Source organism: Cibotium barometz, chromosome 39 (genome assembly GCF_041138505.1).
Source record: "Cibotium barometz isolate CiBa-2024 chromosome 39, ASM4113850v1, whole genome shotgun sequence".
Taxonomy (NCBI): domain Eukaryota; kingdom Viridiplantae; phylum Streptophyta; class Polypodiopsida; order Cyatheales; family Cibotiaceae; genus Cibotium; species Cibotium barometz.
The window spans coordinates 26187618-26202122 of NC_141084.1; the positions used below are offsets into that span (position 1 = coordinate 26187618).

The following is a 14505-nucleotide window of genomic DNA, read 5'->3' on the forward strand; positions in this document are numbered from 1 at the left end:
CCATGATCATCTAGGTTGAATGAAAATGATACGGATATATTATGATATTGTACTTTGATTTAGTGATGCAACCTTGAGTTAGTTTGATGTAATCTTGAAAACTTTTCTCTCATGCCATTTCTTAATATGTCATTATGGTACTTTTGAGATGTGATTTTACCATTAAGACTTTTAGGAACAATTGTACACAAGTGGACCTACCTTCTCAACTTTTCTCTTGATACAAGAACTCTTTTGGGGGTTCCACTTCAAGTTTACATTTTGAGCCCATGACCATAACCTTGTGTGCTCGTTATATATGGAATACTCGAATATTTATGAGCTCACGCTCAAATTGACTATCCCATCAATGAATAGTGTTCTACCTATAAGATCCTCAATAAAAAATGCCAAGGCTAAGTTTGAAACAGATGGAAGGCTTTATATGAAAAGCAAGCATGGTGGATTATCCGTATGACCGCATTACAAGCTTTGCAAGCATTAGAATAGTACTTATTACCACAAGCAATCTTCTTGATATGTTATCTTGAGTGGAATTAATAGCTATCATGGATTCTAAAGAGACATCATATAACTGTGAAGCAATAGTTTTCTTGTTCATGAAAATATGCGATTCACTCATTTTAGGCATCATGATTGTTCCACCATGATATATATATTTGTGATTTATATATGATGCAAAGATAATAGATCACTTTAGAAATGATATACATGTCCATTGTCTATATGAACTCATATTATAAGATTAAAACTATTCGACTAAAGCATTATATTAATAAGCTAAATTATGAGTTAGAAACTATGTGGCATAATGAGTCTAAGGTCAAAATCTTTTGTGTGTGTGTGGGGGGGGGGGTGGGCACGTGCTCCACATTTGAGAATCTCCTACTCCCATTCCTCTCGTCTCCTCCTTTAGCTTAGCCTTCTATGTCCCAAACTCTTTCAAATTAGCTCCAAACTCATTGAGATTCTCCAAACATGCAAATGTTGGTTGTGACTTCACCCCAAAACTAACCATTTAACTCTTCACTTCAACATGCAACCACCAAGGAACCGGAGACATGCCATGCATTCCCACATGGCAAATGCTCCGTTTCCTTATAAAGAATAAATAGTTACAAGAATAGTAGTATTGTAAGGGGATGTGTGTGTGTTGATTCCATATAAGTGAGAGTAAATCTACTTTTAAATACGCTTCCTTTTCATTTCATGTTGATAAAACAAGTACCTCTACATGAAGTACAAAAGCCATGAGATCTTAGTTCACAGTGTGTGTATCAACAATGTGACTTGATCCAACCCGCCCTCTTTGTCCGGCCAGAAGTCTGAAAAGGGCAAATTGACGTAGTTTGGATGGTCGGGGATGGGATGATGCATATAAGTGAGAGTAAATCTACTTTTAAATACGCTTCATTTTCATTTCATGTTGATAAAACAAGTACCTCTACATGAAGTACAAAAGCCATGAGATCTTAGTGTGTATCAACAATGTGACTTGATCCAACCCGCCCTCTTTGTCCGGCCAGAAGTCTGAAAAGGGCAAATTGACGTAGTTTGGATGGTCGGGGATGGGATGATGATGGGTGGATGCAAGTGATGATCTATACACATGGTCTCCATACATTATTGTATTCTCTTTGAATCTAGCAAAAGCTGCAGAGAAGAGGCTTGAAGTTCCAGCTGTGTGCTGCAGTATTAATAAGAACCCCTCACAGTGTACACTCTCTATTCCTAACAGAATTTCCTGTGTGTCTTTTCACCTCGGGATTGCGAAGAGCCTACAGCTCCAAAAGCAATAGAAGCGAGACGCAACCTTGTGGATCGTGGACTCTGCCGCAATCTTGCTTATGGGATTTATGTGGGCTCTAGCAAATAGGTTGCGTAGCCGGGAGGGAGAAGACCGCAATTGCGCGCTCGCCCAAAGGAGAAAAAAGCAAGTGGGCGCTCTTCAGAAGGAGGAAAAAAGCTATTTTTTCACAAAGTGAGAAGTGCCCACATCCCCGCCCAATACCCCCTAAATGTTTTTTGAGCTCAAAATCTGAGGTGCCCAAAACGCCATATCCACAGGAATTTTGCTTTTTTCAATCTCTCTGAGCTGTTCTTAACAAGGTAAGTCTTTCTGCCCCTTCTGTTGCATTCAAACAGTTTTATCAGCAAAATCAGCACCAATCAGTCAACATAATTATCTTTGAGATAGGTTAGTCTTACTGGCCCTTTTCTTGCATTTTGGCAAGGATTATCTCCAATCAGTTACTATGATTAGCTTTAAAATGGATTAATTGTGTTCCCCCTTTAACCAATCTAGCAAATTATTAGCAAGATCACAACCTTGACTAGCTTGAGATGGGTCAGGCTCCTTGCCCCTTTTGTTGCATCTTTCAAATGAATCACCAAGATTAGCTGTTGTTTGCAGAGCATGACTTATTGTGTCCCGGATTGGGATGATGATAGCCATGGTTTGATGGTCTTCAATCACGCGGATCTATACTACACTGGGAAAGGAGGATTAGGCCATTATCAACTTCATCACCACCTCCCACAAAAAAAGCCGGCTGTTGCCCATGTGTAGGGTTTCCTGTTATCTCTTTGTGGCTTCTTCAAATTTCATAAAGGGGTTGTGACAACAAGCAAGGTAATGAAGTTCCACCATCTTCTGTGCAGGCCTGAAATCTTGAAACAGCTGACTATGCAAGGGGAGGCTGATGACCAAATGGTAGGTGGGCCTGAACGCCAGTCTGTGCCAGCTCTAGATGTTCCACTTGTGGCAGGTTACCCATCTGTCCAAGAAGATGAGATGGTGTCATGGCTACAATACCCGTTGGAAGATACCTTTGACCGCACCTACTGCTCGGAGCTCTTTGGGGAGCTTATCAACCCCCATGTCCAGCTTGTCAAGGACGCCTTCTTTCATCAGACCATGAGACAGATTGAGAACGCACATGAGGGCTCAGCAGGGCCCAATATTGAAGGCCTTGGGCCTGATCATGTTGGGCTCCAACAGCTTGCCAGTGCACATTGCCTGAAGATGGCAAACTCAGATGCAGCTATGGCAATGGGAGCGGGGCGAGCCGCAGGCCTTCTCTCTCCAGCTGGAGCTGAGGCCTTCAGTAATGTACGTACAGCCGTGCAGCCCTCTTCTGTTGCTAAACCAATCTATTCCCCTACAAAACCCTCACTGGACAGGAAAAGAGGTCTCCATACCTTTGATCCTATCATCGCTCCTTTGGATGACATGAAGAGAGCATCACTGTTCTCTTCAGCTCCAGCACTCATTTCTTCTCAGCAGGAGCTTCGGCACCCTGGGTTCAATTTCCCTCTCTTTTCTCGCCCTGTGGCCACCACACTAGACAGTCTCCAGCTCGTGGGTGCCGCCAGTGGCCCAACCAACATTGAGAGAGCTAGACAAAATCTTGTCAAGGAAGCTTCCCCTTGGTGTGAGCCCTCCATTGCTGATTCCTGCGTTATGATGGGTATGCCTTCTTGTCAGCAATCTGCCGAGTTTAGCTCTCAAGATAGAGGAGGAACAGAAGGGGCCAGCTTTATACTGCCGAGATGGTGTCTACCTCCAAATCTCCCATGCAGGCAGGGCATTGGCCTGCGGAATGAGATGGCAGAGCTCAGTAGTCATGTGACTGGCATATCTGACAGTGCTGTCACTCTCTCAGAGAATGGGGTACTGACAGTTGAGACAGCTGTGACAACCTCATCTCCCTCAAGAATGTCAGGCAGGAGCATTGAGAAGGTTGCAGAAGAAGGGGTTACTACAAGCTCAAAGAAGAAATCTTTCCCTGTTGAAGAATATGAGGTCAGTTAGGCTCCTCTAACCAGCTTGTTGCTGATGTACACATGATTTATATCTTTATTTTTTAATGTTATATGAATGATTTTCATGGCAGAAGTGCTTTTTGCAGGACGTGGAGGAAGTTATAGCCAGTGCAAAGAAGCCACCAGCTGGTCACCCGAGTGCAGTTAAGAGGAGTAGAACTGCAGAGATTCACAACGAATCAGAAAAAGTGTGTAAATCTTCTCTCATTGTTAGGATCTGTTCTCAGTCTCTAATCAACATTCTTGGCTTCTTTAACGGCGTGTGTCCAGTAAAAGTGCAGTAGGGATGTTACACTTCACCTTGGGTATTGTATTGGGCTGTATTCAACATCTAATTGGTGCATTTGGTGTCATATCATCATTTATGAATTTAGAAGCGCCGGAACAAGATTAATGTGAGGCTGAAGGCCTTGCAAGACTTGATACCTCACTCAAACAAGGTGGGATGTGTGTATTTTTCTATGGTAGTCCGGCAGTTCACTCTAATTGCTGTCATTAATTTTTTGGCTGCATGGAGTTGCACAGTTGATGGTTACTCACTATCATGTCTTTCATGTATAGACTGACAAGGCATCGGTATTGGATGAGGCCATCGAGTATACAAAGATGCTTCAGGCACAAGTGCAGGTAGCCAAAGTCCTTCAACTATGCTCAAGTACCTACAGCAGATTATCCAAATCCTTTGAGTACCTTGCAAGGCAATTCAAGAGTAACTTTTCTCATGTTGTGCTTGCCTTGTGTGCTTCTTTGGTGGACAGTTTATGAGTATGAGAACTGGGATGGTTGTTCCTCCGATGATGATGCCGATGCAATATCTCCCAGTGCAGCAAATGCCAACATTACCACACATGGGCATGGGAATGGGGATGGGCATGGGTATGGGGCTTGGCATGGGCATGGGCATGGGCATGGGTATGATGGACATTAATGGAGCTAGTGCTGGTGCTGGTGCTGGTGCTGGTGCAGGTGCAGGTGCAGGTGCGGGTGCTGAGCAAGCTGTCCTTAAATTACCTCCCTTGTCGGGGCAATCTCTTCCTGGATGTGCATACAATGGAGCTCAAATACAGCCTACCGATTCAACTTCAATCATTCATGATCCGCCAGGCTGCTTGCCAACTTCTTGTACCAACAATCCTTACAATGTGGTGCCAGATCATCAACAGCTGCAGGTATCATGTTGCCCCTTTAAAAAAGTTAGTGGGTTTGCCCATGGCATGTTGCCTAGCGGTGAGGGATGAGGACTCCCACTGCAGGGACCGAAGTTTGAAACCCTTCCCGGTGTGTGCACATGTGGGTGTGTGTGGCCGTGGTGTGCATGTGTGGCCATGTGTGTGCACACACGTACACACACGTACACACACCCCAATACACGTACACATGGGGCTGGTTTCCACATAAATATAAATTTCCAACTGGTTGCAAATTAAATGGGATGAAGACAAAACAGTCCACAAAATTTGCTGTTGTGAACTCAACAGATAGGATTTTACTGGTTTCTTCCCCAGCACAACCGTCTCTTACGTGGAAACCAGCCCACACATGTACAAGCACGCATGCACACACACAGACCCCCCTGCACACACCCCTGTCAAGAAAAGACACAGTTGATATATCAACTGCATGTTTCAGATTTCTGTAAGGAAAGATGCTGACCTTTAAAGAGTAGACGGCTTGTCTTCTAGCATCCCTTGAAGATAAATGTGTTTTGTTGACTTTTTGTTGAATTATCAATGGATCACTACTCTGCAGCCCATGCAAATGAATGCAGACATGTACAGTGCATTGCTGCAGCAAAAGCAAGCACGAGAGAACCACAATAGTAACACAATTCGATGAGGTTGGCTACTTGAACAAATAGATTAACCTCACCCCAGGTTGCTGTACCTGTTTTTTTCTAGCTGGGTGTATGTTCGTATGTGTGCAAAGGTGCTGAAAAAGGGAATTGTTTGTGTGCATACAGGGATGTTACTCATTATCTTCCTCTCTCAAGTCTCCATACCATCATCTCTCCTTTAAATTTAACCCGGCAGGGACATGTCTGACTGCTGTTGAAAACAGTGTGTACCAGTACTGAGACAGAGGTGGTTGTACTTCATTGTCTGGCTGCAACATTACAGTCCTCTTCTTTAATGACAACACTGTTTGTCCTCTTCTTTGCCTGCCTGAAGTATGGACAACACTGTTTGGGATTCTCTGCTTATACTTGCTTGGGGATGTTTCCTTCTGTGCTCTCAATTAACCATATCGACACAACAAGGAAAGGTCTTGTAGTCATCCGAGAGATCTCCTTGAGCTGGGCTTTATGCATTTGGAAGAGGATGCTTTGTAAAATCCAGAGATTAGCTTCACCCCAGCCTTTAGATGACATTATTTATTGAGATTTGTGTACCTGTATCAAAGAAGCCACAGGAGCACTAAAGCAACTTGGTCATTGCACGAGGCAGTGGCAGAATTATAGTCACCTGTGTTCACTATCCTTAACGGTCGTCCCCCTGTGTTCTATCTTCTGTTCTCCATACTTGTTCATAACTGAGATTCTATTTTCAAGAGACTTAATGGATTAAAAGTGGTCTTCTCTTTGATGGATTGTTCATGTGAGAGGTCTCCAAGATTTCACAAAACTGCTATAAAACTCTTAATGTTCAATTAGGTCTCATCTTGGTTCAGGCAGAAAATTCTCAAGCAGCCACATCATGCCCAGAACGTGATATGTGATTACAAGCAAGCTTCAAAAGGATGCCCCAAAATTTCATTTGAAGGGATTTAATAAGCTCACAGTTCTGTACAAGTAGTAACAAAGGCCTTGTTTTAATTTTTCACCCTTGTCCTGGTCTGCTGTCTGTGGGGACCTTCGGTCACAAAATGCTTATGAAAAATTGTCATCATAATGAGCAAGTCTCAAATGTGAGAGATGCACATTTAGTAGTGTTACATGTGTTAGGGGATTAGGAATTAGTGCTAGGGGCACACACATTTATAGTGTTAGCAATAAAAGGGTTTAAAAACTTAGAACACATTCAAAGGGTTAATAACCTTAGTACACACTCACTTATAGCATTGTTGACACGTGGCATAAGTTAGATGGCTTATACATGAACCCACGTCAAAAGATTGTATTATTGAAAAAAACGTTTTTTGTTGAATGTAACTTGGGAAGAGGGTGAGCTTGAGGTCCTTGCAAGCGTGTGCATACACACGAGTAGACAAGCACACAAAACACACACACACACACACACACGAGTAAATAAGTACACACAAGATATGGATAGTTAAATTTTCTTCTATTCTATTCTCTTCTTTTCTCTTCTCTATACAATCATTAACATAAAGAGGTAAGAGTACCTTTAAGGGAAAGTATTCTTCTACTATAACATACAAAAGGTGATCCATAGTATGAACCCAGCTATATGAGCTAGCGGTATAACTATACCATAACTCTAGTATACCAAAGTGGAAACATACAAAAGTTGTCGCATAGCTTGTAAACCATTGGCAGCATATTGCTCATAATCTTACTACCAGCACAACCAATAGCATAAGTATAGAAGCTATCACCCAGGCGGGTCACACATCAATGTTCGCGACACTAGTTGAGCTCGATATCTCAACACTTGAGCTTGATCTACTCCATACATTGCACTTTAAGTAAGCTTCTAAACTTGTAGAACTTCTCTGTACTCAATGCCTTCGTGGAGATGTCAGCCACCTGATCTTTGTGCTAACATGTATCAAAATCACATTATGTTGTATCTTCTCATCCCATGATATCTTCTCATTTTTTATTTCTAAGTCGTTGCACTTAAACCAAGTGGGCTCTATCTCCTGTATTGCTTTATCCATGTAAGCATAGTAATGGGTTGTATATCCATCATATCTCAATATGCAACAACAAGGTATCTAATCTGAGTAGCTGCATACACATGGATCACTACCGAGTGTTCTCCTTTCCTTTGTATAATACATGTGTACTAGTACTTATAGTACAACAAATGAGATAATGCATCTATATTTCTTGTATCTATCCTCAACTTACTTGACCATGGACTAACACTGGATCCACTACTAGAGGACTCTCCAGGTCCACCAAGCACATGTGATTACTGCTCTATATGTGGGACATCATCATTACTTCTAACATCTGTCTCTGCTCAAAGTCATTAGAGTCATCATCCATATAAGAGTGATGTGTTGATAGATCAAGGCACAAAAGGTTGATCTACCTTTTTCTTCTCTTTGCATAATACATGTGTACTAGCACTTCTAGTACAAAAAATGAGATAATACATCTACATTCCTTGCATCTATCCTCAACTTGCTTGACCATGGACTAATACTGGATCCACTATTAGAGGACTCTCCAGGTCCACCAAGCACATGTGATTACTACTCTATATGTGGGATATCACCATTACTTCTAACATCTTCATCTTTAGTTGTCTTCATTGGTGTATACCAGCTATTCATCTTATCAAAGACAAAATCTTTACTTACTTGCATCTCACGAGTAGTAGGGTTATAGCATCTATAACCTTTTTACTGCAAAGCATAACCAATGAAGATGTATTTCTCTACCTTTGGATCCAACTTGGTTCTCACTGCATCATGAACATGCATATATGTAATACATCCAAACACTTTTAAGTGAGACATATCTGGTTTTATGCCTATAAACTTATGTTCAGGCATCATGCCATGAGCAGCCTCCACTGCAGACAGCAGTGGGGATCCTGTTCATAATGTACATAGCAATCGCTACTAGTTCAATCTAAAAATAATCCAGTATATTCTTTTTAGACACACCAATGTATGAGAAACTTCTACAATGTGCCCATTTTTCTTTTTGCAACACGATTTTGTTGCAAATTGTACGTGCATATAAATTACCTTTTGATTCCCTACTTTCCTAACAAATCATTGAACTCACTGGAGAAATATTCTCCCCCACCATCCGATCTTAGGAGTTTGATCTATATACCATTTTCCTTCTCAACCAAGGCTTTAAAAATAAACCCACACTTTCCTAGTGTGATTCATCAATTAATGTAACAAATTACCTGCAGCCTGCAATTGTTGCAGTCTTAGTCAGTCTCCCATACATCAAAATGTATAACATCCAATGACCTAGCACTGACATACTTTTCATAATGAGAAAGCATATTTAGCCTGTAAGCGAGCATGCTTTACATACTTTGTGCATACCATCAACCCTAAACTTCATCAAACTTACAATAATACTTTGGGCATGCATAGACTTCAACCATTATATATTCACATCACCAATGTGCTTGTGCCATATGTCAATATCTACAATGATACCTATTCCATTTGTAAACATGGCTACCTTTACCTCATGCATGTTAACATCCAAAGTAAACATCCTGTCATTTTTGTAACCCTTTATAAAGCAACCCTTGAGAATTGAATCTCACTTCTAGACCTTGCTTAACCATTTGTCCAATAGAAATCGAGTTTTTTGTAATATTAGGAATATGAAGTATATCTACCAGATACTTCATTTTCTCATTCTGCATCGACAATGGCGCTTTACCAACCTATGTAATGGGATGTGCAATATCATCTCTTGTTTTTATATACCTTGGTTTTTTTATTTTCTACATATCTCTAAACCACTCATATGACTGGTCACCTAGTTAGAGGCACTAGAATCCATATACCAAATATCTCCCAATCTTGACACATCTCGTGAACTAAGTAAATCACAAACAACTGCTCACTTCTGTCATGACCATGTTTACTTGATGATGCATATTTGACTTATTGTAACTTTTCACTTTTGATATCATTTTGCTTCTTATAGCAGTACTTTGCAATGTGCCCTGCTTTGCCACAATCATATCACTTCTTGCTATTTTTATTTTGATTTCTTTGCCAACCACCTCAGCCTCTTTGGCTCTCCGTGTCTCTAGATTGGCATCTTCCACTTGTATGAGACTGATTTTCTTCTTGTTGGTGTTGCTTCTAGTTTGAATTTCAAATCGACCATGGAGGATTGCAATCCCATTGTCACTCTAGCGGATATAGTTTTAAGGCCTAATATTTTTGATGGTGAGCCATTTGATGCCACTCTTTACAGAGGTTGTTGGATGCCTTATCTATTTGTACAACACACGACTAGAAATATCTTATGGTGTTTCTATGTTGTGAATAAGTTTATGCACAACTCAAGTACAAAGCATTGGCAAGATGTGAAAAGTGCATATTCAAGTATTACTTAGATTTCTCCTCTATGTCAGGGTGAGTGATTTTCAACTATGTGCTTACATTAATTCAAATTGGGATGGAGACTTTGATACTAAACAATCCATTACTACTGATTTAGATTGGGTTGGGAGACTTTGATACTAGACAGTCCCACTAATGGTAATTGCTTATTGTTAAATAAATTTTCCATTTCATGGCTTAACAAGAAGCAACCTACTGTGGCACCGTCATCTTGTACAGAGCAGTCTTCACAAACACAATTAAGTGTGAATGGTTAAAAAGGTTATTGGTAGACTTGTATGTTAGTTAGCACGGTGCTACACCTATTCTCACAAATAGTCAGTGTTTTGGATGTTGCTAGGAATCATGTGTTCCATGCATGGACAAAGCATATTGAGGTTCACTATCAATTTGTGAGAGAGCAGATACATGCAAGTGACAACAGCCTTATCTTTTTTCCATTCTCAAGGGATAACTTGGTAGATGCGTCCACCACCACGAAGGTACTTCCATGAGAAAGGATCAAAGCTTTTTGCAAAGCTTTGGGCCTATTACCTTTTGGGGATTGATATACTCTCTGTACACATACACACTATTACCACTACTTTGGGATTTGAGTGAGATACACATTTAGTAGGGGTATATGTGGTAGGGGGTTAGGAATTAGTGCTATGGGCACACACATTTCATGTTAGCAATAAAAGGGTTAGAAACCTTACTACACACTCAAAGGGTTAATAATAACCTTAGTACCCTCTAACTTATAACATTGTTGACACTTGGCATAAGTTAGGTGGCTTGCACATGCACCTACCTCAAAATGTTGTATTATGTAAAAAACATTTTTTTGGTTAATGTAGGAGATACATGAGGTTTCTTTGGTTGACCTTTTCTATGAGGTGTGTGAAATCATTTAAAGGGCTAGATAGGGCCTACACTTTTATCGACCTTTGCTATGAGCTCTCTGAAATCATTTAAAGGGCTAGATAAGGCCTACACTTTTGGGAAGGTGGATTAGTCCCTCTGCTCACACAAACTACCCCCCCCCCCCCGCCCGGTAGTTCACATGCCTACACTTTTATGCAAGTATTATTCATCTTTTCAAAACAAATCCCTTGATGTGAAGGGTAAGGCTTATTCTTTCTAACAAAGGGCGCTAGAGTGAAGCCCTTTCTAGGAACCCCCTATATCTTGGTCGGTGGGTTTTTTCATGTTTCGAGGTTGATGGCGAATTCCAAGGCTAATAACAATGGATAAGGGCTATAGTCACTTAATTTAAATTTCTTTGCATTAAAAAAAAACAATGGATAAGGGAATAAAAGCCAACAATGGACAAGGGAATAAGATGGCTTTTATTGATACTAATATAATAACAGTTTTTTTTTTTAAAAAGATGGCGCCATTCCTTCCTTGCTGTCTCTCTCTGCGATGATCTTTGGGAGTATATGTTCTCATCTAAAATGGGTTGCTGGCTATCCACGAAGAAAGGAACCGGTTTTTTGTACAAGGAAATGAGTGATTTTGTGTGCGATAATGCCAGCCATAAACTCTCTTTAAATGATGGTGGCGAGATTGGGTGTTAAATTTGTTGCCGATTTTGTAGATTCGAACCTTGTACCTTGACTTTAGGGCATGCAATCATACACTCTTATCATATGAGACATATTTTTCACTCTACTTAAGCCAAGTGGAAAAAGGCCAAAGAACACAATTCAAGTCAATCCAATGCTCAAGGATCACACAATTGAAGCACTAAATATAATCATTAATTTAAATCAGTATTATGCACGGTAGCTAGGATGAGATTTTGTGTCCCAATTAAGGATGATGACAATAAAATACGAAAATAATTACGAAAGAAATAGTGCTAGAATGCTTGTGCAGTTGTAACTATGGTCTCTCTAAGTTCTAAAATTGCATGAACATTGAAATCGCTTGTATTATGTTTGGAAATTATGCAAGACTTTTTATTAATCAATCTATATTCATATAGGACACTAGCAGGTTGATAATTTATTCTTAGTGTTACTATGAAGAAACATGGACAATTTTATGGAATGACAATAAGGAAACTTGATTCCTATTATGTAAGAGTGCTATTAGACGTGCACTTGTTATAATTCTTTAACTAATTGTTTAATATAGAAGGAAAAAACACAATCCTTGCACAACATATTACCCAACATCAATCTTTAATTAAGTTATCATTTTAACTATAATAATGCTTCTTTTGTGTGCATATGTGTGTGAGTGGGAAAAAAGAGAAAACCAAAACCTTTATTAAAATTTGTAAACATAGAGGAGAGTACCATTCCTTCATGGTGTTGCATAACATGAAACATCGCTTTTACATTGTTGTAAGTTTAAACTTATTATTTTTTATGCCTTTTATTTTCTATAGAGTTTCTTCTTGCCTTCTCCAGTGCCTAAAAGATGCTAAAATACAAAAAACTATTATTAAATTAAAAGAGAAATGAGAGAGAAAGAGAAAGGGACACGGGGAGAAAGAAAGGGACACGGGGGAGAAAGAGACATAAAATTATTAAAATTTTGAGACTAATTGTGAGGAACAAGATGAATGCTAGATTATTGAATATAGAAGAAGTCTCACACACAATCCTTGCATAATATCTTAATTAGCATTAGTCATTGATTAAGTTGATAATTTTAACTGCAACGATGCTTCTTCTATGTATGTTGTGTGTGTGTGAAAAAAAAATGAGAAAAAGACCATACATAAAATATGGCAAAAAGGTGGCACAATTTTCTCTTTAAATTTATAAACATAGAAAGCATGCCCTTTCCTCATTTAGAAAATCACTTTGTGGATCACAATGCTACATTACATGGAACATTGTACTTAACGTTGTCATGGCTTTACACTTCCATTGTATAACATAAAACATTATACTTCCATTGTATAACATAAAACATTATACTTCCATTTTACTTATGTAAGTTATGGGCTCAAACTTGTTGTTTTGGTTGCCTTTTATTTTTCATGTATTTTTTTCACGCTATCTCAAATGCCTAAAGATGCTAAATAAAAAAGGTATTATAAAATTTAAAGAGATATAAGAGAGAGGGAGAGAGAGAGATAAAGTTCAAAAAATATAGAGACTCAAAAGAAAAAAGAGATAAGAGAGACTTGAAGTTACTCAAGAGAATTAGCAAAAAAAGTATCTTTTGCACATCTTGTGTTTATTATGGTGGTGGTCATGCTATGCAATGATGAATGATTAGGCTCTTTATGCTTCTTAGTAGAGGTCTTTGAGCTTGACGAAGAATGTGTCCAACATGCCCTGCATCATAGATACCTATTAGTTCTCCATGTTTACCTTTTGGCCAGACGTAATAGGTTGCATGAAAACCTATAATGGTCCTTTTCTTGAAAAGGCTGATTTAAACATATCTTTAAAAGTTGTGAGTCGTTAGCCTTGGAGCCACTATTTCACTTATGTGTAATAGTCAAGTAGTCTCTACTTCGGGCTTGGCCCTCAATTTGATGTTAAAAGTGAGGTCTTGAGGATCTTTATCAAATCTGCATCAATCAGGGAACTCCACCAATAGGGTAATGATGAACTTGAAGATCACCTGATGGTGGTGGCCGTATATCAGGGTTGTGCACTTTTTCATACTGCTAAATGAAGTGGTGTAAGAAGGTGCAAAGCAATGCCATCCATTATTGGGGGTCTGACAACAACACATCAAGATAGATGTTCACTAATTAGAATGGATCCAGCAATACTTGAATGCCCAATATGTATGATCACTAGTTAGACAATGTAACCTGACACATGCACACGCACACACACATAGAAGTATACATACATGCTGCTAGAAAAAACTATGCAGATGTAGTAAAAGATAGTCACATAGTTAAAGCAGGTACAACATGACTATGTTGACTACAAGAGGACTATTGTGTGTAGAGCTTTATTAAGATATATTGCTAACAAGAACTCATGGTGCACTCGAGTATCTTCTTGTGTGTAGAGATTTATTAAGATATATTGCTAACAAGAACTCACATGCTACATTGTATGAAAATACACTCGAGTGTAAGTATCTTCTTGTGTGTAGAGCTTCATTAAGATATATTGCTAACAAGATATACACTCGAGTGTAAGTATCTTCTTGTGTGTAGAGCTTCATTAAGATATATTGCTAACAAGAACTCATGTGCTACACTATATGAAAATACACTCAAGTGTAAGTAAGTGAGTATCTTCTTCTTCCTAATCACATGGTCTAAGTCCACATTGGTCACTTATACATCCACACATGTCGATTACATCCATGATCCTAACTAATTAATGAAACTACTTAATGATTAGGTAGTGGGTACATGGGTGGATGCCAATGAATGGCATTATGGAGTGAGTGGTGTTCTCGTGGTGTTCCCACAACCCAATGGTGGTTGTTCCATAATGTTAACGGATGTGGCTTCTTGTGCTA

The 14505-nt window shown here is 39.4% G+C and overlaps 1 protein-coding gene across 6 annotated transcripts; it reads left to right on the top strand.

The window, feature by feature from the left end:
* Positions 1-1407: 1407 nt before the first annotated feature.
* On the top strand, positions 1408-6391 carry LOC147615930 (uncharacterized). 6 transcript variants are annotated; one of them, XM_086778560.1, is made up of 9 exons: positions 1408-2109; positions 2414-2565; positions 2662-3805; positions 3897-4013; positions 4200-4265; positions 4387-4452; positions 4584-4994; positions 5575-5662; positions 5786-6391. In XM_086778560.1, the coding sequence occupies exons 2-8, from the start codon at positions 2417-2419 to the stop codon at positions 5659-5661; spliced, it is 2040 nt and encodes a 679-aa protein (XP_086634686.1). In that variant the 5' UTR covers positions 1408-2109; positions 2414-2416; the 3' UTR covers position 5662; positions 5786-6391. The 6 variants fall into 6 exon arrangements, with proteins under 6 accessions (XP_086634686.1, XP_086634687.1, XP_086634682.1 ...); XM_086778561.1 differs by having other exon boundaries at positions 3912-4013; XM_086778556.1 differs by lacking the exon at positions 5575-5662.
* The last annotated feature ends 8114 nt before the right edge of the window (positions 6392-14505 follow it).

Excerpts from the sequence above, each read along its gene's own strand:
- LOC147615930 (XM_086778556.1), top strand. The coding sequence starts at position 2,417 with ATGACTTATTGTGTCCCGGATTGGGATGATGATAGCCATGGTTTGATG. Across the intron at positions 4,453-4,583 it reads TGCTTCAGGCACAAGTGCAG|TTTATGAGTATGAGAACTGG; the intron begins GTAGCCAAAGTC and ends TTTGGTGGACAG. Across the intron at positions 4,995-5,785 it reads CAGATCATCAACAGCTGCAG|GGATGTTACTCATTATCTTC; the intron begins GTATCATGTTGC and ends GTGTGCATACAG.